Source organism: Cuculus canorus, chromosome 8 (assembly GCF_017976375.1).
Source record: "Cuculus canorus isolate bCucCan1 chromosome 8, bCucCan1.pri, whole genome shotgun sequence".
Taxonomy (NCBI): Eukaryota; Metazoa; Chordata; class Aves; order Cuculiformes; family Cuculidae; genus Cuculus; species Cuculus canorus.
The window spans coordinates 1,109,759-1,134,360 of NC_071408.1; the positions used below are offsets into that span (position 1 = coordinate 1,109,759).

The 24,602-nt window shown below is 53.5% G+C and overlaps 2 protein-coding genes across 4 annotated transcripts in view; one reads left to right on the plus strand and one right to left on the minus strand.

Annotated features, from left to right (window-relative positions):
• The first annotated feature begins 1,325 nt into the window (after positions 1-1,325).
• On the plus strand, positions 1,326-12,586 carry KIAA0040 (KIAA0040 ortholog). Of its 2 annotated transcripts, none has more exons than XM_054073505.1 (2): positions 1,326-1,814; positions 9,504-12,586. In XM_054073505.1, the coding sequence occupies exon 2, from the start codon at positions 9,603-9,605 to the stop codon at positions 9,933-9,935; it is 333 nt and encodes a 110-aa protein (XP_053929480.1). In that variant the 5' UTR covers positions 1,326-1,814; positions 9,504-9,602; the 3' UTR covers positions 9,936-12,586. The 2 variants fall into 2 exon arrangements, with proteins under 2 accessions (XP_053929480.1, XP_053929479.1); XM_054073504.1 differs by lacking the exon at positions 1,326-1,814 and adding an exon at positions 2,772-2,860.
• A 1,883-nt stretch (positions 12,587-14,469) lies between these two features.
• Positions 14,470-24,602, minus strand: part of TNN (tenascin N) — a 29,922-nt gene continuing 19,789 nt past the window's right edge. For both annotated transcript variants that reach the window (XM_054073785.1, XM_054073786.1), the window contains exons 8-15: positions 21,610-21,740; positions 20,958-21,090; positions 19,951-20,102; positions 18,662-18,758; positions 17,815-17,982; positions 16,963-17,126; positions 16,261-16,370; positions 14,470-14,845 (exon numbers count right to left, since the gene is read on the minus strand). In XM_054073785.1, the coding sequence (XP_053929760.1) occupies positions 14,725-14,845; positions 16,261-16,370; positions 16,963-17,126; positions 17,815-17,982; positions 18,662-18,758; positions 19,951-20,102; positions 20,958-21,090; positions 21,610-21,740 (1,076 nt within the window). In that variant the 3' untranslated portion in view covers positions 14,470-14,724. The remainder of the gene's footprint in view (positions 14,846-16,260; positions 16,371-16,962; positions 17,127-17,814; positions 17,983-18,661; positions 18,759-19,950; positions 20,103-20,957; positions 21,091-21,609; positions 21,741-24,602) is intronic.

Genomic DNA, 24,602 nt, shown 5'->3' on the forward strand with positions numbered 1-24,602 from the left:
AGAGGGTGTTCCTATATTCAGAGTAAAATTATGAGTGTTTTCCAAATAAAGTTAGGGGTTGGGGGAACCTTGGAGGAAACGTAAGTTATCAAGGGAGCTTTTCAGCATGGGAAAGACTTTGATCTCACATGGAAATAATGAGTTTGGGAAAGATGAATGGGAAACAGGGGCTGGAGGTGGGATTTGTTTTCCAGCTGGTCCCAGGCCTGGGCTCAGAGTGGCACCCCATGATGTGACAGGAGCTTGTGTGGTGCGGGATTACTTTGTTCCTGTGCTTCAGGGGCACCAGCGAGCAAGGAGACGTAATCTGGAGCAGCAGTGATTCATCAGCGGCTGAGTCACGGCTTCCTCTCAACCATTAAAGTTTCTGAAAAACAAAGTATGATCCCTTGGAGCCCAGATACACTGGATACCAAACAAAACTAAGAGGCAGCAGGTTCAACCCCCCTCAAAACGTATGTTTTTTTCCATGCCACCTGTGAAGGACACGTGGAACTCCTCGCTGCAGGAGACACCCACAGGATCAAGCATCAAATGGTGCTCAGATTCTTTCAAAGCATCTCCTGTGGACCACTGCGGGGAGGAGGATTCTGGGCTAGACAGAGCTGTGGTCTGACTGATTATATTTGTATGTTCTTGCATTGATTCTAAGTTCATCCAATGCTTCCCAGCTTCTTTTAATGGTATCACTGCACTCGATGGAATCAAGACTCCCCTTTACGTATAGCAGCATCACGAGAGGTTCCGATGTTGAGGTCAGCTCCATCGTATTATCAGAGGGGTGCAGCAACGCTCCCGCCCGAAGCCAAGCGGGTGCTAAAGCACCGTGCTCGAAGGGGCCCCCGAAAATCCGGGGAAGGTGCCCAGACTGGCAGCTCCTCCCTCGGAGAGGCCTCTGCCAAATTAAATTAGTGAGAAGAAAGTGCCGCCCCACAGCAGGGCTGTTTGCCCAGCGAACACAGCAAACCTCCCGGCCACCACCTCGGCAGCACTACCGGGGACGGACGGGCAGGGCTTCCAGCCCCCTCGAGCCCGGGGACGGACACCCCGGAGCTCAGCACCTCCACAGCGCTCACCCTTGGGGACCTCTAGTAATAAATATTTCCAGGCAAGCCTGTTCAGCTGCTTTCAAAGGTGATGTTACACCACTCGGTGCTGTGGAGGGATCAGGCGTCCCCGGGGTGACTGCCAGCACGCTGGTGGCTTCTTCTGCATGGCCTGGGAAGGGGGATTTGGTACCCGTAAACAAGGGAACTGCTGCAGCTCAGTGATGGAGGAGAGCTGGGAAAGGGTCAGCAGGGATGGGGTGAGGTGAGGTGGGACAGGGAGAGATGGGATGGGATGAGGTGAGATGGGACAAAGAGAGACGGCATGGGGTGAGCTGGGACGTGGTGAGCCACGAGCATGGTGTAAAGCCCAGGGACCTCCACCACATAGCATAAACCCAAGGAAAAATTTCCTGGCATTAACAAACAGCAAATCTTCAGGTTAAAAGGGTTTGGTACTTCCCGCAGCATACAGACACCGCGGCAAAGGCTACCAGGCAGCACTCGGCACAAGCTGCAGCCTGCAATGTGCATTCCTGGGGTCTCCAGTCCCTCTGGCCCCAGCGCTAGGATAAAGGTGGCAGGAAGGAGGGCATCAAAGGCAGCAGGGGCTGGCAGGCAGCTTACCTCCATCCCTCCACCTGGATTCAAGCTGGCCAGAAAAAAAATCAGGCAAACCATTTTTCTAGTTGCAGCTTGCCCGACTGTCAACATCACAACTCTGCGCAGAGACCACTCGGCACCGGATGGGAAAGCAGTTGGGATCCGGTGAGTCCGGAGAGAAAGCAGCAAGCGAAGGCTGGGGGTAGCGACCCAAACTGAACTGAAATCACAACTGGAAAATACCAATCCCTGCTTGACCAGGAGGGTGTCCCTTGGGTCCAAACATCACTTCTCATCCCCATGGGTGCCGAGTGCTGTGTGTGAAGGTGAAACCTGGGCTGTCACCCCCTGCCCGGCTGCAGCGTCCCCTTTCCAGGGACACAGGGTGGGGAGGTGGTTTGGGGGTGCAGGGCGCCAGTCCTGGCGCTGCTTTTGGGGCGATGGAAGGTGGCCAGACCCAAGCTGTCCCTGTCCCATGGGGATGCTCGGTCACCTCCCCCCCTGCTGCAGCGTCCCCTTTCCGAGGACACAGGGTGAGAAGGTGGTGTTGGGGTGCGGGGTGCCAGCCCTGGCGCTGCCTTTGGGATGATGGAAGGTGACCAGACCCAAGCTGTCCCACTGCCATGGGGATGCTCAGTCATCCCTGCCTGCTGCAGCGTGCCCTTTCCAAGGACATCAGAGCAGGGAGGGGGTTTTGGGGTGCAGGGAAGTGGTGTTGGGGTGCAGGGAGGGGGTTTGGGGATGCAGGGAGGGGGTTTTGGGGTGCAGGGAGGTGGGGTTGTGGTGCAGGGAGGGGGTTTTGGGGTGCAGGAAGGGGGGTTTGGGGTGCAGGGTGCCAGTCCTGGTGCTGCTTTTGGGGCGACGGAGGTTTCCCATCACCAGGAGGAGCATCTCCGCCCCCGCAAACCCCACCGCAGCCCCTCAAAACCTTTTTTTTTGGGGGGGGGGTGTAAGCTCTGCTGTGCCGGATCCCGGTGAGGGAAAGCACTTCGTTCTGTCCCTCTTCCCAGGAACTTGTGTCCCGCTCCAGGTCTGGCTTTGCTCCCCCCGCTGGGTCTCTGCCCCATCCCCGCTCTGTCCCCGCCCCGGCAGAGGGTTTTTGGGGTGGGGGGAGCCCCAGGTGGGGCAGGGCTGGGGGCGGAGGCAGGAGCGAGGGGCGGCACATTTCCTCCGGAGCCTCGGACGGGAGGGAGGGAGGACGGGACGAGGAGGTGAGGATGGAGGGGGGGGGACCCCGGTGGGGGGGTCCCCGGGTGGGGTCCCGAGAGGGGATACCCGAGAGAGGAGTCCCAGGTGGGGAGAAGGAGGGTCCCAGGTGGGAGTCCCGAAGTGGAGGGGGTCCTTGGATGGGGAGAGAGGGGTCCCGAGTGGAGGATCCCAAAGGGGGGTGTCCCATGTGGGGAGAGGGGGGGTCCCGAGTGGGGGATACCCGAGAGAGGGGTCCTTGGATGGGGCGAGGGGGGGTCCCGAATGGGAATGGGGGGGGGGGGGGCGGTCCTTGGATGGGGATAGGAGGGTCCCGAGTGGGGGATCCCCGAGAGAGGGGTCCCAGGTGGGGAGAAGGAGGGTCCTAGGTGGGAATCCCGGAGTGGAGGGGGTCCTCGCATGGGGAGAGAGGGGTCCCGAGTGGAGGATCCCAAGGAGGGGTGTCCCATGTGGGGATAGGAGGGTCCCGAGTGGGGGATACCCAGGAGAGGGGTCCTTGGATGGGGAGAGGGGGGTCCTGAGTGGGGGATCCTAGAGGGGGGTTCCCAGGTGTGGAGAAGGAATTCCAGGAAGGTGTACGCGGATGGGAGATCACAGAGAAGGGAATCCCCAGGGATTGGGGGGGAAGGGGTCCAAGAGGGGGGGTCCACGGGTGGGGGATCTCAGAGATAGGGGTGACCCCAGAGAGGGGTCCTGGAGGTTGGTGTCCTCAGGCGGAGGGAGGTCCCTCGGTCTCAAGTTTGGGGCTCCCGGAGAAGGGAATCCCTGGACAGGGGGTCCCGGAGAGGGGTTTCGTAGGGGGGGTCACCGGTGGGGGGTTCTGGGCTTGGGGATCCCAAAGAGGGGACTCCTCGGGGTGAGGGGTCCCCAGGGTGTGTCCCAAAGAAGGGGGTTCCAGGAAAGGAGGTATCCCAGGGACGGGCACCCAGGGGAGATCTGCAGGAGAGGGGTCGCGGGTGGAGGGTCCCAGGGCAGGGGGGTCCATAGAGGAGAACCCTGGGGAGGTCCAAGTGAGGAGGGTCCCACGTGGGGTGTCCCCACAGCCCCCGGGGCAGCTGGCGGCAGGGCCAGGGGGACGGTGGCGCTTGAGCCATGGCCGTGAGGAGCAGCCACCTCGCAGCCGACCAGGGATTTGGGGTCAGGAACGCCAGAGGGAAGGCCCTGCTGGCTGCTCCGTCTGCCCTGGAGAGCCACAGGGCTGCCCCGGGTGGATCTGCAGCCCAGACCCGCGCGTGGAGGGTCCCGGGTGGGCTGGGGGCCGCCCAGGGCACGGCCACGGCCACGGCACGCATGGCAGCCAAGCTTTTCGCAAAGCGAATCTGGTCTTCTTGGCCAGGAGCTGCGCGGATCCCAGGGTAGATGGCAGCCGTGCGTGTGCAGATGGCGACGGCGGAGCGGGCTCCAGGCAGCAGCTTGCAAAATAGTTTCACTTTAACCCTGTTATCCAACATTCATATCAGTAGCTTTCCAAATCGCTCCCTTTAAGGGATGAAAGCGTCTATGCATGGCTTCTGGCTGGAAGGTTTGACTGCAGTGGGAGTAGGATGAAGCTTTCGTTGGTTTTATTTGCTCCGTGGTGGCTTTTGTGTTTGTTTTTTAACGCTCGAGGAAGGTCTCTGGAGCCCGCTCTAAGTTCTGTGAGACCGGCGGCGAAACTCTCATTATTCACCATTTCCAGAACAGCAGCTTGCGATCCCAGCAGAAGAAACTGCTCAGTGTCAGGTTTCATCCAGTTTTCCTTTCAGTCTGCAGGTGCAGATGGGAAAATAGATGTCACTTGTGTGTGCGCACGGAGCTGTGCCTGTGCCCGCTGCGTCAGAGCGCTCGCAGGCTCTGCCAGAGAAGGCAGCCCCCCCCGGCCCCACCACAGCCACCTCCGCCGGGGAACGGCGTAGAAAGCTATAAAGCTGATATCAAGTTCGTAACAAAAGGGAACAGTCAAGTTTGCGGTTTGCACCTCTTAGCATCAACTGTGCAAAGTGAGGGCTCACCAGAAATGAGGTCTCATCTGCGTTAAGGAAATGGGGGTGGCTGCAGGTCTGATGCTTTCATCTCACCTCTGCTCGTCCCGAGCTGCCGCCGCACGCTGAGCAGTTCAAATAACCCAGGAATACGAGGCCGTGGGCTGTGGGACGGTTGTCCCCTGCTCTCAGTGTGGACACTGAGCTCCTTCGAGAGGAGCGGGCTGGGCTTTGTTAGGCTGTGAGGGAACTTCACACAGACGTAAGAGCCTGCTGAGGGTTAAGCCTAAAGGACTTGCAAAACCAGGTCCTAAAACATCTCCAGCTCTCTCCACTTTGTCACCATCACCCTGCATACGGTTTCCAGCCATTTGCCCCTCATTTCCAGTGAACTGCAACTTTTCTACGAACTCTCCCTCGGTCCCCGGTCGCTGCGGTTGCTCTGCAGCGCGCAGGATGTGGGCAAGCCAGCATTGCCAAGGCAACCCCTCTGTTTTGATTTCCCCACGCTCAGGCTGGCAGCCTTTGCCCTCCCAGCTCAGCCAGGCAAGCCGGGGATGCTGATGGTTTGTGGTGCCGTCCCACGCTGGCCCTCAGAAAGAGCTCATTTTCCACCCACGGCCGCCTGTAACTCCGGAGGAGTGGCAGATGCTCCCCACCCTTGAAAAAACCAGCTCCTTCAGAGCCAACGTGGATTAAAGAACCTCATGTTGGACACCCAACTTTGATTAAAACTTGCACAAGCCATGCAAACCCTGGCCGCAGGATTTCCCGAGCAAGTTACCGTGTCAGCTTTGCCCTGACCTGGTGCCAGCACCGGCTACCCAAAAACAAAGAGCTCGTTTAGCGGGACGCTGCCTGGTCTCCCTGTGCCTCCCTGGATTTGTGTTTTGGTCCTGTACCTTGACCCAAAAACTGAGACAACGTCCCAGCTGCAGCTCCCCGTGCGTTGGCCGTGTGGTTCACACCCATTGTGGACCACAGCATGGATGTAGCTCTCCCCATTCATCCCCTCTCCAAGGGGAGATGTTGCTGTTGCATCAAACTGAGCGGCAGCGTGGATTTTTCCTGAACGCAGCTCCTTGCCACGCACGCAGGCTTTCAGCTGGTGATGGGTGGCCTTGGGTAACCCCTCTGCCCTTCTCGTTGCCGGCTGAAAAGGCACCAGTTTTTCTGCTTTCCCTTCCCCCTTCTTTTTTTTTATATTAAACTGAAGAACCCCTTTATTTAGCACACAGACATCCCTTCATCTGCAAAACAAAAGGCAATGCACGCTCCAAAAAGAAAAGGCATTTGAAAACCAGCTGCGTAGCCAGGCTGAAAGGTGGCCCCGGGATTTCGGCACTGCTTGCCCAGGGCGGTGGCAGGTACCTCTGTCCTCACCGTGTGAGGGATGCTCAGCTGCATCCCAGCCGCTCAGGTACCTCTGTCCTCACCGTGTGAGGGATGCTCAGCTGCATCCCAGCCGCTCGGGGATTGCCCATCCCTACATGGGTTCAGGGAGGGACCTACCGCTTCGTGGCCAAACAGCTCAGCTATAAACCCCCCTTTGCCTGGTGGCCACAGCAGCACCGAGAAGGTCCCTCCAGGCTGGGACTTCCTAGGAAGAAGCAGCGAGGGCCTCTGCAGCACATTCAGCTCCTGTTTAAAGGGGAAGCATTTCAAAGGGCTCCGCTTTTTGCTTTCTCTTTTTTTTTTCCCTCCGCAAACAATTAATTAAGAGTTTAAAAGGAAGTTCCAGCCCTCCCTCCCTCCCGAGAAGTTTAGAGGCAATAAATATATAGCAGCTCAGCGCAGGAATAAAATTGCACATCCTGTTTTGTCTGACATTAAGCCGGTTGTTGTTTTGGGGTTGGACTTTTTACTTCTTTTTTGGAGTAAAGTGTATCATAGGCGTCCACTGTTCCTGCCTGGATAATGAGCTGTCAGGTTATTTATGGATAAATGGCAAACCTGCTTCACGCAGATGATTCAGGCCAAGGAAAAGACGCCCTGCTTATTTGTGTTGCAGTTTAACCTTTACTACTGCTGTCCTAGAAAAAAGGCCTCAGCGAGGATGAAGTTTGGGACAGGGAGCGGTTGGAAGCAGCGGCTCTCACTGCTCCCCCTTCGCCTGTGATGCCTGTGGGCAGCAGACAGCAGAGATGGGGCACGCAGAGCTCTCCCCTGCGAGCAAAAGCAGGTCTGCAACGCTCACCGCTGCCTCTGGAAGAGATGGGTGGGATTTCGGTCTCCAAGCCCTCCGTGGCAGCCTGTGATTTCTCTGGTGGGGACGCCGGCGGTGTCACGGTCCTCTGCTGGGTGGGGGAATGAGACAAGGCAAGGAGCCCCCGTAAGGGCCAGTGACAGAGGTGGGGTGGAAAAGGCTCTTCTGCCGCTTGCAGCACCATTTCTCCCTCCTGGGTTCATGCCTGGCATTTCCACCATCCTGCTTGTCTACCTCCAAAAAAAAACCCACCGTATATACCTATATATTTAAATTTCGCTCCTAGCAAGCAGCGACTGGAGACTGGACAGAAATCGAGCAATGTGTGTGCTCAAAAGAGAAACCACCGGTTAATCGTGGCCAGCTCAGCCATGCTCTCGTGCAGATCGAAACAATACATTCACAGCGGTCAGTCTGTTTCCACCAGGGGCAGGGAGGTTAAATTCTTCTCTTTACATAGGATCTGAGCTCTTTGAAGTCCCAGACCGAGACTTCAGGGTCTACACTGAAGGGTTTGGCTCTTGTGGTCCTGGGAATTGGGTAGGGAATCCAGCAGCGAGGGGCAGCTGGTGAAACAAGACCCTGTAAAGCTCTGTAGGTCCTACAAAGCGCTTCTGAAGGCATTTTTTCCCTCAGGAGGCACCAGGTTCTCAGCTGGCAGGGCAGCCCAGCTTCCTCCCCGGGGCAGCAGCAGCGCGAGGGATGTGGGTCGGGTTGGGTGGGACTCACAGTTTCTTTTTCAGGCCAGGCAGGCAGCTTTGCTTTTCGTTAGGAGGTGGTGTGATTGCAAAGCAAGGCAGGAGGATGCACAGTGGTGTCAGAGCATCCCTTCGCTCAGGACAGGAGCCCAGCTCCCAAAATGCTCAGTACGAGAGAGCATCCCAGAGCAGGTGCCACAATAGCAATAAATGTGGTTCGAATAAGGAACGGTAGACAAGGAGGCTTTAACCAAAACCGACCTGAGTCCCCTTCCTCCCTAGAGCTCTGTGGAAGCTGCCAGAAGGAGGGCAAACAAGTTGGTGGTCACAGGGGATGAATGGAGCAACCCCTCTGGGATGCTTTTGGGGTTCAGGCTGTACCTCTTAAGTCTTTGTCACATGGAAGTGTTGGCATGCCTTTTACTGTGCCTCAGTTTTCCCTCCTGTGCGCACAGGGACTCTGGCAATCCCTCGAGATGCTGTGGGGTTTGAATCACAAGGGCTGGCAAAGGCGAAGATGTAAAATGCTGAGTGAGGCTGAAGCACGGTATTAGAGCCTGGCATTGCTCCTGCCAATTCTTCACCTGCACAGCTTATAATTTGGTGACCCCTGTGTGGAACCAGAACTGCAAACTCATGGCCCAAAGCACCGTACCCCACTCAACCCCCACCCCGGGAGCTTTCCCTGGCTCCAGGAGAGGAGGAAAGCCATGAGCAGAGGCAGCAGCTCCTTGGCCCTGGAGGAGGGTTTCCCCAGGAGCTCTGCCACTCGGCAACACCTCTCCCTCCTCGAGGGAGAGGAAAACCTTACGTCAGGCCACAGAAATGCTCCTCAGCCCTACCCAGCCCTTGGAGCAATTCCCAGGTGAGGCACAGCGTAGGCTTCTTCGTCCCCAGCCAACCCTCGTGATTCCCTGCCACCGCAGCCCTGGGTGCACGGAGGTGGCTGTGAGCTCCTGACCACCGCCTGCAAGTCCCAACCCCATAAAAAATCCGTGTGGTTTAACCACAGCCCCCACCCCAAAGCTCCCAGCAGGGCAGGATGAGGCACAGCTCGCCCTGGCGCTGCCCGGACACAGGGCAGTGCCCTGCCTGCAGCTCCACCCCAAGACATGGACCATGGGAAACAGTCTGTCCACACCAGACACCTCATCCCAGAGTGGATCCGGGGTAATCTCCGGAGAGATCCATGACATGTTGCATCCTGTCTCTGGTGGCAGTGATGCCACTCGCTGTGGTGGTCCCTGCATGGACCAGGCGAGTCCCTTCTAGGCAGGAAGCTCCTCCTGCAGACAAATCTCCTCTGCTGCGGAAAAAGCTGTGAGGCTCCAAGCTGTGGCTGTCGAGCAAGGGTTGAGGTGTACATCCTGGGAAGGGCAGGGTTTGTGCCAGACCAGATGCCAAGGCAGGAATCAAAGAATGCCAAGTTGGAAGGCACCTCAGATCACCCAGTCCAATCTTTTTAGGTGATAGATTGTTTAAATGTGCCCTGTCAAGCTGAGCCTTAAACGCACCCAGTGTAAGGGAATCTGGCAAGCAGAGGTGTCCGAAGTCCTCCTCGTCCATCCCTAGTACAAACCCCAGGAGAGGCTGGAGGGCTGTGTGTTCCAAATGGGAACACACAAAAGGACGTGGCCAACAGCGTGGTCTGCCCCCCTGCAGCCCCAGCCTCCTCCCGGGCAGCACACCTCACCCTGCTGAGGCTCTGGCTGTGCTAGCAGCTCCTTGGGGAAAACCGCTGAGGGAGCAGGCACCTGATCCGTGTGGCTTCTTGTCTCTGCAGGCACCATCCAAAGGCGCTTCTGGAACCCACTAGCTGCTTACAGGAGCTGAACGTACCCCAGGAGGCCTTCAAGCAGAGGGAGCAGCACGGGCAGCCAACATGGAGCAGAAGATCAGCTCTTTCTTTAATTCCATCTTGGAGCTCATCCGTACCAAGCATCAGGAAGGTGTCTTCAACACCGTCTGTTTGGTGGTGCTGATGGGTCTGCCCGTTGTCGTCCTCCTTGTGTTCATTTTCATCTGCTGCCACTGCTGCTTCTGCAGGCGGAGGGGAGAAAGCAGAAAGAAGGGTGGCACCAGCAGCAACGGGCAGCTGCGTGCCGAGAGGAACAAGAAGAAAAAGAAGAAGAAGAAGAAGGATGAAGAGGACCTGTGGATCTCTGCTCAGCCCAAGCTTCTTTTGCTGGACAAGAGGCCATCCTTGCCCATCTAGCAGAGAGGAGGGCGTTCAGGCCGTCCCCTCTGGGATGCCACCAGTCCTTTCAGCACCGTGAAGGTTTAGGAGATGCCAAAGCTGCTGCCACTTTACTGTGACTTCCAAAAGAGGCTGTGCCCAGCGGCTGACCAGCGTGTTGAAGGGCCAGCGGAGAGCAAAGCAGTGGGCACAGGTTTACGCAAGCCTCTTCTCTCCCACCGTGGAGTCGTGCCCCAGAGCCCCCGCAGACGGCAGGTGTGGGTACAGACAGGTGCCTCGCCGAGCACGCGGGGGTGACCTTCCCCTGGGCCACGCGTACCTCCTACCACGGGCACAATGCACCCGCACCAGCCTGGCCCGCAGCGGCCGGGCGCCAGGGCACAGACAGGGCTGCGCAGGACCACGTGCACTCAGAGTCTGAGCTGCCCGTACGCTCCCCTGCGAACCGCAGACGCCTGCACGCACAGCGAGCGTGGGCACGCCTCATTCGCTTGTCCTGCTGCGGAGATGGTACAGTTTGACTGTCTGAGCTCCATCCAAACCCAGCTGACGTTGAAGATGCGGAGAAAGCTGAGCGCAGAGGTACCCCCGGCTCAAAGATGTGCCATCTCCCACCACCGAACCAAAGGCGGCTGAGAGCGTCTGTGGATAGACACCCTCAGCCCAAGCTTAGAGATCTCCAGACACCATCTTTAAGGCAGCAAAGCAAAAGGTTGCATCACCATGCAGGCTAGAGGCAGGGAGGAGAGAGGAGGCTGCAACACTGCCCCTTTTGCACCAGCACTTACGAAAAACATCTTCCTTGAAAGACTCCTTTATACAGATTTGCCTTTAGAGAGCCCATCACGCTACTGCAAGAGCGGAAACGCAAGCTGAGGCTGTGTAAAGGTTTCGCTACGGGCATTAGAGTTATTTATTGAATGACTACTAAAGAAGAGCAGGACCAAAGGCCCCTCTGTCGCGGGGCTAGGGACACCGAAGCAGGATTGAAGCAGCAGACACGCTTTCCTGGCACACTCGGCCGGCGCCTCTCCCTGCAGCCCCTGTGCGCACGCAGAGGGCTTCTGCACAGCTGGCCAGATGTAGGATGTGCTGTAGGAGCAGAGGGGAATAAACTTCACCTCTACAGCTGTCCCTTACCCCGGCGTGCATCCCTCGCCATCCTTATCCCCCTTGGACACGCGAGCGCCCGGCCAGGCGCAGCAGCCAAGGAGCCCCAGGAGCTCTTAGCCCCACTCTGGTTTTGCCCCTCTGTTGCCCCGAGCAGCTGGGGGTCCCCCCTGGGCCCCCTCTCTGCCCGGCTCTGGCTCCCCGGCTTGTTTCGCCAGTGAGGGACATGTGTGTGTGAGCAGCAGCTCCACCACATCTGGGTTTCGCCCTGCATCTGTACACTGGATGTTCTCCTCCTGCTTTCTTCCACTTCTCCAGGCGCTGGAGCGGAGCGGAGCCTCCAGCCCGAGCCGGGCAGCTGGAGAACAAGCAGCCAAACCCCATGGCCGAGCTGGATGGAACTGCCAGACACAACCGGCTTCCAGCCTGGGCGAGGGCGATGCCACCTTCCCCCGGCTTTCGGCGAAAGCCACCCAGTCCCAGCGCAGCCAGTTTGGTCTGACTGGGACTGGGCAGCGATGTGGGGTTTGGCTGCGCGGGGCTGTGCTGCTGACAGCCAGGCTCCTCCTCACCCACCCCTTTAGATCCACCCCACGTGTGCCTTTTATTTTCCAGCTTGCTTTGTTCCCACCGAAACAAGTGACTCCAGAGCAGGAAGCAACATATAAATGCTATAAAAAAAATAGGATTCACCACACCTGATCATAAAGAGAAACATGCAGGAATAGCTCTGGTCTGTCCTAAAGCCCCGGTCCAGCTGGAGAACCAGCTCTGCACTTGTATTATTCCTTCTCCTATCCCTCCTTTCCCCCATCCAGGTGCTTTTCCAGCCCTCCTGCCTCTGCCCTCGGCAGGTGGGCAAAGCCGCCCGTGCTGCCCACACAGGGGCTCCTGCAGGAACAGCCCCAGGGAAGGGTGCTGATGCCTAAGGAATCCAAAAGAATCAGAGCAAAGGGAAAGATGGTGGGAGGCCAGAGGCTTATCCCAACAAGCAGAGCACAGCCAAGCTGGTGTGGAGCTGCTGGGCTTGGCAGCTCCCCGCAAGAAGGTCCTTCTCCAGAAGCATCAGCGGGTAATGTTTCAGGCAAAAGCAACCAATTCCTACAAGAACCAGAGAGCCGTCAAGAGAAATACCTGTATTAGCTCACACCCCTCTCAGATCCCGGCTTTTGGGGGTTCAGAGCCAGCTCTGAATTTCAGGAGCTCCCCAAAATCATCTTTCACAGCACCCCTGGGCTGGGCAGGGAGGGACCAGGATACAACCCTGCCCTGAGCTGCTGCACCCCAAAAAGCGCTGGAGCTGGCTTGCTCGAGGGCTGCTGCTTTAGCCAAACCACGCACTGAATCAGCTGCTTCTTGGGGCAAAAGCAGCGGCAGTTTGAGGTGTTGTGGGACCTGTCACCCATCAGCAGCAACCTGCAGCCCCCGCGCCAGCAGGGACAGAAACTGCTGCCCCGCTCCCTGCTCTCCAGTCACCTCAGCTCTGCTTCCCCACGACTTCACTTCAATGTCAACATTTTTTCCTCAGCAGTCCATGCCGCAGGGATGAAAAAAAAAAAACCAACATAATTATTTTGTGATTTCTTTCTTTTTTTTTAAAACCAAAAATAAATGACTCTGTGACTGTAAACAAATGCCGCATCTCCAGCTCTCAGTCATGTGTTTATTTTCCTGGGGAAATCTTTCTTGTATCTGCGTCCTGGCCCCAGATAAGACATGGGGAGAGCTCAGCAGGCAGAGCACGGCCAGCTGTGCAGTTTGGATGGAGATTCTTAAAGAAACAGCTAAATTTAATCAAGTTTAATAGCCTTGCCTTGTTAACGAACACGGCCAACCTCCTCTCCCCAAGGGCAAAAAGTAGCAGGGAAGAAGAAAAGAGAAGAAGGAAAGCGGTGTTTGTGCACTGCAGGAGGAGGAGGGCTGCAGAGAGGCTTCTCCTTCTTGCGGGGGGTCAGCAGCCTGGGTTAGTGCACCCCAGCTCGTTCTGATCAGACAAGTATTTCAGGGTGTCTACGGCTTCTTGCAGCCGCCCGGGAACGGAAGGTTCCTGGGTCTTAGGTTAGAAATAGTCGGAGATTGAGGTCAGGTTGAGTATCCAGAAGCAGTCCAGGGATTGAAGGGATGGAAAATTTGCCACTGCAGGCCCTGAAACCCCTCAAGGGGAGAGTGGGGCCTTCGCTGCCCTCTCCTGCTGCTTTCCAAACACGTGCCCACCGCAATAAGGCTGTCCTGTCGTCTCTCCAAATTACACCATTCAAAGTGCTCTTTGGGGAGAGACATGCCTTCTCCCTGCTCCTCCTCCTTCTGGCTCCACCGGACGTGTGATGGTTCTTTTCAGCTATGATCTGGGAGTACAATAAGAAGGCAAAACAGTAATTCAACAAGTCAAGGGTTTCAATCCAAACAGGAACTTGATTAATTGTGCCTGTAAAGTGGCTTGTGATAGAGAGAGAATAAGGAAAAGAGCCATCATGGGTCCGCTTATGAGTGGACGGTGACAAATGGGGAGGTTGATGAAGAATCCATCACCTCTCCCCCTCGGCAGCATCACAGCAGACAGGTCCCGGCTCCCGGGTGAGCAACGGCACCGTCCTCACCAGCGCAGTGATGCCGAGGCAGAGAACCCTCCCGGCACTGAAATCCTGCCCTGGGCACGCTGCAAACCTCACTGGCTGAAAACTGAGGTGATCTCCGGGCAGGAGACTCTGCTTTGGCCCTATGGCATCACTGCTGTGGGGCTGAGCATTGCGGCAAAACGAGGACAGTAGGAGGACGTGAAGCTTTGATGGGATTCCCTGAGGCAGCCTGAGCCTTGGGACCAGCACCGACGGCTCCTGAAGGCAACCAAACCTCTATCTGAGCAGTCCCAGCTTCCAGAGCTGTAGCACAGACGGGTTAACCCCAAAAAGGTCTTTCCACAGGGGCCAACTGGATCCGGAGAAGTTTCTCCCACACTATCACGAAGAGATGATGCCATCCTGTGGCTGCTGGGAAATACTGCCTTTCCCACCATGATTTCCCAGCAGCTGCTCCTTGGACTGCCCTTAGTGGTGAGGGAGGGCCCCTAAGTAGGAGAGACAAGTGAACCCCCCTCAGAAACCCCCCTCAGAAACCGAAAAGAAGGCGTCTCGTTTGCCTTTATCTCAGCAACACAAACCTCACACCACTTAATATTCCCCGCTTTCAGGTAAGATTTAGCTCTAGAAGGGGATCATGCTTTGCCTCTGAGGTTTGCACAGGAAAGGCCGCTGGGCACACTCACGCCTGCTGCTTTGTAGAGCATACGCTCACTTTGAGAGTGGCTGTGCGAGAAGCTAATCCATCGATCTCCCTCAGTCACCTTCCTCACGTCTACACTTAACTGAACAACACAGTGAAACCTATCCTTGCCTACAGACAAGTGGGCGATGCGGAGGAATCACTTCACACGGTGAAGAACCCTCACCGCTTTCCTGTGTCCCTCTCTCATGCTTTTAGCACAGAGCCTGCAAAACACTTCAAGTGCAATTTTCCTTTCCTTTCTTCTTTCCATTAGTCTCCTCCTTCCCCCGCAGTGGGGTTTGGATACTCTACCGCAGCAGAGTCTCTGCCCACCCACACGCGAGGCACAGCCCTCCAAGTACAGTGAAGCGTTTCATACTTACCTTGGAGAGAGCTCCGTAGCCACCTCTGCTCAGCCAGGGCCCAGCAGGACCGATCACTTAATTACTTGGCAGTAGTAAGTCATGAACAGACCATAGATCCCATCCTGGTTTTGGAGCATACTCCAAAGACCTAATTTTCCCAGCCCCATCCTAGGCCTGGGTATTGCTCCATCTCTGTAAAGAAGGCTCAGTTTCAATGGGAAGGAAGATAATTCTTCCACCCAAGGCAAAGACGACAGAACTATTTTAAGACCTCCTTTATTTGCAGTTTTATTGCTTCCCCAACGTCCAGGAAGGATTCTCTAAAATGTATTACTCAGCTTAGCACCGGGATAGAAAAGGTCATTAAGACATAGGACAATCATGTTCTAATCTACTCAGACAAGGAAGCCTTTAAGCAAGCATCGTTTGGTGAGCTCATACTTCTTCCCTGGCTGCATCTGCTCATCCAGAATGTTACTATCTACTCAGGGAAAGAAAATAAAACTCACCTTTACGGCTATAAGGAAAAAAAAAAAAGAAAAAGCAGCCAAATACAAACCCATGCACTGGGGCAAACCCGAATCCGCAGACAGCATCAAAGAAATGCTTGAGGGAGAGCACGCAAGATCGGTTTAATTCAGAGGTGTTCATTTTAGAGCTGGATGACAAGCACTATCATTTCAGCATCACTAGCTACCACACTGCTCATGAAAACGCAGAAGACGGAGCAGTCACAGGCAGAATTTTGTTCATAGCCTGTAAGCGGCCTGTCAGCAAGCGTTATGCAGAGACCGGCTTGGGATGGTGAGCAGAGCTTGGAGCAGTACAGCCCTCACACTCGCCCTGTTCCAGGACTCACCCCCGAGTGTGAACATTAACTCACTGCATGTCTCCTCAGGCTTTTCTTTGGGCTGGGAGACAGGAGGAGACAAGCAAAATATAGAGCAAATCACCTGGAGAGATGTGATAGGCGAGGGTGAGGGACCCAGGTGACAGATCTCACCCCACAGCCTGGCAACATCTCCCCAAACCCAGCTCTTTGGATGGAGGAAGAGTAGGGAACGTGCCCCACATTATGAGGAGAAAGGAAAAAAAAGGCCACAGACCAAGACGAGGAGAGGGGATGGTCTCAGGAAAGCCCTCTCCGATGTAAATTAAGGAACCATTATTTTTTAGAGGGATCAAATTAATTATTCTGAAAACTGAAGTGGATGGCACCAGAAAAGGAGAGAATTCAGAAGAGGTAGCAGCCTGCATTTCGAGAAACAACATCGTGTGCTAAAATTTGTTTTATGTAAAGTTCATAGAAGTGGCACACACTAGATTAAGTGGTTCCTTGTTGTGGTTAGCCAAAGAGAGGAGCTACAAGCCGGATGCTGCCCACAAGCCCCCTCCCAGTCTCTGACTTAGGAGCTCCAAAGGCTGGAAGCAGGCTGGGCAGCAGATCCCAAGGTCTCCGTGTGCACGCTGGTCGGTGATTGCCTTCATTGTATTGGAGAACACTGCCTGAATCTGACTTTGTTAAGAAATACTGAACCATTATCTTTGGGTATTGTCCTGCCGAGAGTTTAATTTAAGCTCTGATCTTTATCTTCCCTGATACAGACCTCTTCTTCCTCCCCAGGACTGGCTCATTACTGGAAGACTGAGGACGGATCTTCATCTCGGTAAAAGGGATGGAGAATTCATGGCCTTTCCATGGCTCCCAGTTCACACCCTGGAAAAAGACCACGAGATTTCTTTTAATGAAGCACACAGACCAGGTGTTGGGAGCCTATCACTGCCCCCCTCTAATATCATTTAACCCTCCAACAAACAGAGATGCTATTGGTCACTAGATACTTTACTGTAACGATAATCAGTCTTCCAGACACTCCTAATATAAATCAGATCTCTATCCAGTTTGGAACACAACAGGACTAATCCATCTTCAAGCCCAAAATAAGCCTGTACAACGAGGTGCTCACCAAGGCATGCACTGAAAGCCAAGACTGCACGAGACAGTGAGCCAGCACCCTAGGGTGGCTCCCAGTGTGTGTTCTTTTCTGCATTCCCCTCGGAAGTCAAGACAGCCCACCTCAAGTATCTCTGCCCACAAGAATCAGGAGTCCATGAGCTCAAGTCCTCTAGATCCAGGGAGGATGACAGAGTAGGAGCTATAAGCTTCCTTATGGATCATTTTCCTTTCATGTGAAATCAGTTAGGATAGCGTGGGCAATCTCTCCTGCTCCAAAGAGAGACATCCCCACGATGTTTTTTCTCAAGGCTAGGGAGAAGAGCGGACCACGACGCAGAGCTCTGCTGCTCACCTCACTGTGCTTGGTTTCCCCATATTTCCCATTGAGGTTGGCCAAGTGGCAATTCTTGTACCACCACGCACCACGGTGTGTCAGAGCACAGTTGCTGAGAGCCACATCGTTGTCTCTGTCCCACGTCGTGAACTTCCAGCCATTGTGGTAGGTCATGGCATCCCCTAAGGGAAGGGATGAAAGACATCAACAGGAGTGAGAGACTGCAGTTGCTCAGCCTGAGGTCTTATACATGCTTCAGGAAGAACAGAGCCCCCCTGTCAGGGGAAAAGCAACAGCACAGGGTGGGTCTGGACAATAATTTCTAAAGGGCTGCTATTAGAGGGCATGTCCTAGCGCTCGCTCCCCCCAGATGGAAGATCTAAACCTTATGGTGAGAGGAGATTAAAGAATAAGTGGAAGACACGGGACACAACGGCAATGGTAAAGATTTACCAGTGGCAGAAGCCAGCACCAGGATGGCTAGAGCTGCTGAGCAATTTCCCATCCTCAACAAAAGCCACTTCCTTTGCAACTCTCAGCTGGTAAGCCCCAGAAGTTGCTCCCCGACCAGCGCAGGTTACCTCACGGAAATGCTTTCCAGCCTGTCTTTTCAGCTGGCATTTCACTGGGTTACAGAGCTCTTCCCTTCGGATGAAAAAGCAACTTTTTCCCATTTCAGCAGGATATGGGCCTGTTGGGCACGCTCCCCTCGGTCTTTCTGGGGAGCACTGACTCTTCTCCTCAAAGAGAAGCACTTCCGATCTAACCTGACCTAATGAGTTCCCAATGCTACTGGCAAAACAAGTACACAGGTCCCAGTATTTGCTCCCACGCGAAGCAGAGACAGCACAAGTACAAGGCATTCCTCACCAGCATTGCCTCTGTAATTCCCCACCGACAGCCTGTATCTGTCCCTGCTCGAGGCAACCTGGAAGAAGTCGTAGACAGCATAGACAGACTCGCTGGCTGTCCGCAAATCCACCCGGAGCTCATAGCGGATGTGGCTGCTGCTTGTGAGATTGTGCAGTTTGTCAAGACCTGGAAGAAAAGAAGAATCACTGTTAATAGGGAAAAGCTTGTTCACCTTTGCAGTCCTAGACTTTAACTCGCCGGCCATTCTGGTTAAATCAGCTACTTCCTGCCTCTCTCCTTCCCTGCCTGATGCCGTCATGACATTTTGCCAAGTTCATGCTGTCTCATCTCATTTTCTGGCAAGAGACAGCAGTATCAGAGAAAACAAACAGCCTAAACCACCACAAGACTGGCTGTAGCGCAACGTGATTTTTCCCAGAACATTTAAAGACTCTTGCTCCAAAGACCTTGACCTATTTAGTGCTGGATTCTCTGATCCACACAGAGTTCACTAACAGAACAAGACAGACAAAAAATGACCGAGTACACCAAGTATTTGTCTAGAATCCTGGTCTTTCCATTTTCACAAATGCAGTGTCTTTATTCCCACTCTCACAGGAACACACAAGCCTGAAATAAACCTTTCCAGAGCTCCGCTTGCTCTAGGACTGTTCTAAAGCCCAAAGAAGTCAGTGGAAATATTTAGTGGGCCTTTAAAGATCCCTCAGTGCTTCAGTAGCATTTCTAGGGGACAATACAAAAGCTGACAGTTCAACACTGAAGGCTCGGGGTTCGATATTTCAGCGTCTAAGTGCTTCTCAAAGCTAATCTTTAGCTCTTCACCGCTCACACCCATGTATTGTACCAAGCCAAAATTCCCCAGCGGGATCTCCAAAGCCTTCCACATAGCTTTTCCAGCGTTTGTAGAAATCCACCTCGCCGGTGCTCCGCCTCTGGAACACCTGCAAAGCAAGGATTGCGGAGTGAGAGTCGATGATGGGTTGAGGAGAGACAAGGAGGAAGCGGATGAGAAACGCTCGTCCTGATGGAAACGCAGACAAAAAGGTGAAGCATTCAGGAACAGACAACTCCAGCTGACGGTACCCACACCTGAGCAGGGGACACATGGGAATCTGTCTCCATTTTCTGACCGCACATAAGCGCTGGGGTGAATACTTCGTGTAAATTGGACAGTTTAATTTCCACAAATGCCTATGGGTAGTGCAAATGTCGAGTGTGTCAATCTTTGATTAGACAAAACAGGCTCAGAAACAAGATCCACGAGGCATCTGGGTTTCTAAATTTCACCAAAACCAGCGGGACTCGGGCAGTACACACAACAATTCATTTCAATGGAAAAAAAATCACTAATCACTGATAACGAAAGGTGAAAAGGGGGATAAAGATATTTTTATTTGGTTGTTTAGGAAGATGACCATCTGATGGAACATCAGATTCACTCCTTCATGTTCATATGTCTAGTGGGAGGTGTCCCTGCCCACGTCTGGAATTCGATGATCTTTAAGGTCCCTTCCAACTCAAACTATTCTATGGTTCTATTACGCACTCCCCAAATCAAAGCACCTGTGCTTTTGCCTCCAGATTCCCTTGAGCCACTCAACTACTGCGTGGTCAGCATCCAGGTGCAAGCCCAGAGTCCTGGAATTTAAAATACTAGCAGGCATCAGGCAAACTGCGTTAATTGTCCATACAGGTAACCTTATACTGTGGTGAAAGTGGGGCAATACAGCGTAGGTGACTCATTATGAAAGGCAGTTAAGCCACACTGTACTACCTCATCTTATGACAGGGCTGAACGCACCCTCACAGACAACTCCTGTGACCCAGCTGGCAAGAGGTGACACGCGAAGCTATCGTAACTCAGTCACTGTCCTCAGTCAGAAACAATATGAGGCTGTGTGGCATTCACAACTAAACACTGAAAAAGCCTGTGAGCCTCTCAGCCTCCCACAGCACTCCTGCTGACAGCCTGAGGGGCAAACAAGCATCCACCACCCTCCCTAAAACATATCTCGCCACCGAGGCAGGCGCTGAAACACAGCAGTGCAGCAGAGCAAGTGGAGCCCCCGCTTACACCGGTACCACTTGGTTACAATCATAAAAAAACCCAAAGAGGAGCAGAGAATGACTCACTATCCAGCCTCCTCCATCCGTGGCCATGTCACAGTACACCCGCGTGGGCTGGCTGCCGTCCCCGTTCAGGTAAATGGTGTAGACGCCGCTGGAGGCATTTCCATTCTGCTGCATCTGGCTACAGTCAGCAGGATACGGGTAAAGGAAGCCAACTGTGCGAATAGAAAGGACAAAACTTCCCATCAGCAAAGCAGGCCACAGAGCTGGAAGAAGCATTTCACTCCCTTCGAGATCTCCTAAGGACAATGGTAGTGGAAAATAAGTAAAGGAAGGAGCAGCCCCCACTGTGCACACACACAGAGCCCAGTTGCATCAGCAAGTTGCTGCTGGCAGCCTCCCCCGCTGCCTGGGAGCTGGCACGTGGGTCGGGTCCCCAGAAGGAGGGAGAGATACGGTCCTGGGTCACAGTGACAGCAGGAAGAGGTGCCCTTGTTTGGGGAGGTGGAAGTGCCAGTGAACAGTGACTTCCATTTCCCTGCCTTTCACACTTGGTCCACAACCGGCAACCCCTGTGGGCACTGGCACAGTACAAGAGGCTCCCACAGCAAGCTGACATGAGACCGATTTGCTGCCATTCTCGTGTGCATTTCCGACCTCTGAAAACAACCTGAGCAGTTGCCCAGTGCCAGGACAGCACTTAAACAGCTGCGTCCTACCATTACTAGGATGGTGCAGAGAGGTCTCTAGCGTACCATCATCTCTCCTGCCCACTGGCAGCTCACCAGGAGGCTTTGCCCCACACCTGGCTAGCAAGGTTTGCCAGCAGCACTGACCAGTGTGAACAGTTTCCACTCCCACTATCCCATTGTGTTTTCAGGCCTCCAGATGGTGTGACCGAGAATGGACTCTGAGCCAGGAGACACATCATTGACTCATTAGATGGTTCGCTCATGGTCACATAGTTTCCCAGTGCATCTGTAGAACATGAACTCTCTCTCTGACCTCTACCATAAAGCATAACAGCTGCAGAGCACAGGCAAAGCGCAACAACCAAGGCCAAATCCTACCTGTTGAGAAGGTACTATCTGTCTTTCTGCTCTGGTGGTCTCCCTTATAGGCCATCAGAAAGATGGTATACCTCACTCCTCGCTCCAGTCCTTCCAGCACAAACCGTTGCTCACTAGGACCCAGCTGTACTTCCTGCCAAATAAAACAGATTGAAGGCCAATCCAACCCTGAATAGCATTTAGCTTTTCTGGACCACAGTGCCTCATACCCCACGTGCATTTACAGGTTTGTCTGGTAGAGTTCAGACAGGCACATTCACTGCATATCCTCAATACACGGAGTCCGTCTCCTCAGAAGGAAGCTTTGGGGCAAGGTCTCAAGAAACACCATAGAGACACTGAGCACACTCTGTCCCTGGTGAGTGCTGCCCTTCCAAGTAATAAGTTAGAAAAGAGAAGAAGCAAATGTTCTCTGCAACCAGAGATCTGCTGGGAAGAGGCATTCCACTGTCATTAAGTCCCTCCACAGCTTCTACTCGTGACAGCAGCACATCTTCTTCCTTAAGCTCTCCCTCCCTGGGCCATGGAGGGCACAGATTGCCCTTCAAAATTGTTTTCCCGTGGTCCATATACCCACAAGCTCCAACTGGCAGAGCCCATAATGCTAGGGTTGATTTCAGTGGGGTCTGCAGGGCTGAGGAATTCACTGTACCTTGTACGTGCCATCGTCACCCCGGCAGGTCAGAGCGTAGCCATCAATCTGAGCTGCAGGAGGAGTCCAGGTAGCTACGCCAGTAGAATGAGTCACATCTGACACACGGAGGTTCTTGGGAGGATCAATCTCTATTGAAAAAGAAAATTGAAGACCCATTGCATAAACGAAAGACAGCAACTGCAGAGCAAGGCTTGGGCTGAGAATTCAAGGCCTGATCCTGTTAACTGGGAACTACTGACCTTCACAGCTAGCAAGACGCAGCAGAAGCCCAGACCAAACATGGCAGGATCCGGTACAGACCTGGTTGGGGATGTTTAGCGAGTCCTGCAGTTGGTTCAACCATACAGGGCCCAGGAGCTCCTGACACATCTGCCCGAGGAGCCTGCATCAGGCTCACCTGTGAGCAGCATCCACAGCTAGGGTCAGGGTGGGGCTCTATGCCTCGCCCCAGCCCTGCAGCGCCGCCCGGTGTGTCCTGCTGTGCCCCTGCCCCCTTGCCCCCCTACAGCAGATGAATGACGACTTCACAGGCGTCATCGTTGTCACACCTCAGCTTTCTTCAGTAAAGGCAGGAACACAAAGAAGCCGATGACTTTACAGTGTAGTCTGTGCTGTATAGGGGACACCAACTCCTCCACTGACATCCAAGGCTCAGCCCAGCTTTTCCCGCACAGACCGCCCAAGCTCAGCATGAGGAGAACACGGTTGTTTTTAAGTAACGCCAGTTCACAGCAGCGCTCAAAAAAACATCTCTCAGGGGATACCCACAACTGGGCTGCGGTGCTCGCCTCAGGATAAAAGCAGTTTCTAAAGCTCACTCGCAAGTAACAACAACGGAAGAAGCCTCTGCCTGATTTTCATCCCGTGCTGGCTATATTCTGCTGTTTCGGGAACATCTTAAGGGAAACGGTTTAAGGAGTAGGTTTGCCTGGCTTTCCAAGCTTTAGAGAGAAGGTCCTTGGTGGGCAGTGTTGGCCTTCAGGGAAGAGTGCTGCAGCCCTCAGTTTGTACCAAACTATACCTGAATAATCCACCTCAATTCCCTGCTCCCCCGCTGACCTCTCGGGAGGACTACGGGCATGTCATTTAACTCGGCCATCGATTCAGTTCTCCACAGAAATCAGACAAGAACACTTCTCAGCCCTTGAAGAGTACTATAAAGATAATCGGAGCAACAACTATAATGCATCAGTGAAATATTACAGTTGTGAAAAGGCCACAGAGGAAGACACGGCCAAGCTAGGTCTGAGATAACAGAGAAGAGTGGAGCAGTGCGGCTTCTCCCAGGAAACAGAGCGCTCCTCGTGTCCAGGGCTACCGTTCAACATGGAGACAAAGGCAGAGAGGGAGAAACCAAAACACCAAATATGAGGAGATAACAGGGACAGGAACTCCAACACTTGCAGAGCATGTTGCTTAAAACACCGGCTATTCGTTATAACTAATGCTCCCCTTTCTCTAGGCTCCAAGCTGAGTATTAGTTCATTATCTAAAGAACTCGTGCTTCGGTCTGGAGACCACTAAACAACTGCTTTAAATAAAATGACACAGAAATCTTCCCAGAACCCTTCCTCATTACAGGTATATCTCCCGCTGGACAGAAGAGGGAGCTAAAAGGTACCAAATCCATCACGAAAGGCAAGGGATGGGCAGAGCAGCCTTAGGAAGAGTCCTACAGTTCCAGAGCTCTGCAAGGTCAGACAGCAGCTTCCTTGGGTGCAGGAGACCAGGGCAGCAGAGCTCCCTGCCACAGCAGGTCTGAATGCTAACGAATCATCAGCCATTGCCTTCAGTAAGAAAACATAGTTCTTTTTTTTCCCCTCCTCAGAAGTTGTATTATTTTAGCAGAGGTGTCATGACTTTTGGAAATATAACACCAGAAAAAACCAAAAAGGACGTTTTTATTGTAAAGATATTTAAAAAAAAAAAATCCCTAAAATACTAAATGCATTCCTTCTCCCAAGGTCAGAAAATGTAAAATTTCCAGGCGTCTCCATTTTCAATCCAGAAAAAGAGATCATTTAAATTCAGTTACAGATGGGTTCAGTCTTCTGGCCTCAAGAGATTCCCATTCACCCCCATCAGCTGCCCTCAACCTCTGCAAGCGCTGAGGAACTGCCTGGCACCTTGCCCTAAATCCAAGGTTCAACTGTTCTGTCTCACATCAGCTGGATGCATAAACTAAGCACAGGACCTGAGGCAAGGCCAACGGGTACGGAGTGACTGCGAAATGTTCCCAGCACAGCAAAACCCTTACGGCTGACCAAACTGGACAGATTTAAGCCTGCTTGGCAGTCTCCTAGGACCAGTCGAAGGTCACGAGTCAAAGGGCAGGCCATTATTTTTAACTGCACCCGATTCTAAAATAGTATAACTTGGATTGTTAAACCTCTCTTGCTGTTAGGCTTGATAGCAGAACATGAAGCACCACGTGCTTTTGATTAAGGACCAGTGAAATAAGCTGAGTACCACCTGCTGTCATTACTCCTGTACTACAACATCTGCCTCTTCTACAACAGTAGTCGCTGTTATACAATATATATATATGTTATTTCCATACTCAAGCACTTGAATCACCAGAATGGGTTTACCACAGTAAAAAGAGAGAGAATTAAATGTAAAACAACAAAGCAGTAGGGTCCTTCTACCCCATTTCACTTCCCTCTTTCCCACAGTTACATATCAGTATGTCAACACTCTCCTGCTCTGCTTCTTCCCAGCTCTGCCCAGAGATGGATGGTGTACTTCATGCCCGGTTTCAGTCCCATTAGAAGATTTAGTGTAGTGCTGTGGTAATCACAATGGTCTAAAGGCACAGACAACACAGGTTTTACAGTCAAATAAGATGTACTACCTGTGTCAATCAAGTATATTTGGATAAAGATATGAGCTTTGGGAAAAGATGCTATGCCTAAAGACCTAAAACGGGCTTGTGTGTCCAAAAGCTTGCTTGTCTTTTTCTCAAATGGGCAAATTTAATAGAAGTTTTA

Bases quoted from the DNA above. Each gene is read 5' to 3' on its own strand.
- KIAA0040 (XM_054073505.1), top strand. From the start codon at position 9,603: ATGGAGCAGAAGATCAGCTCTTTCTTTAATTCCATCTTGGAGCTCATC.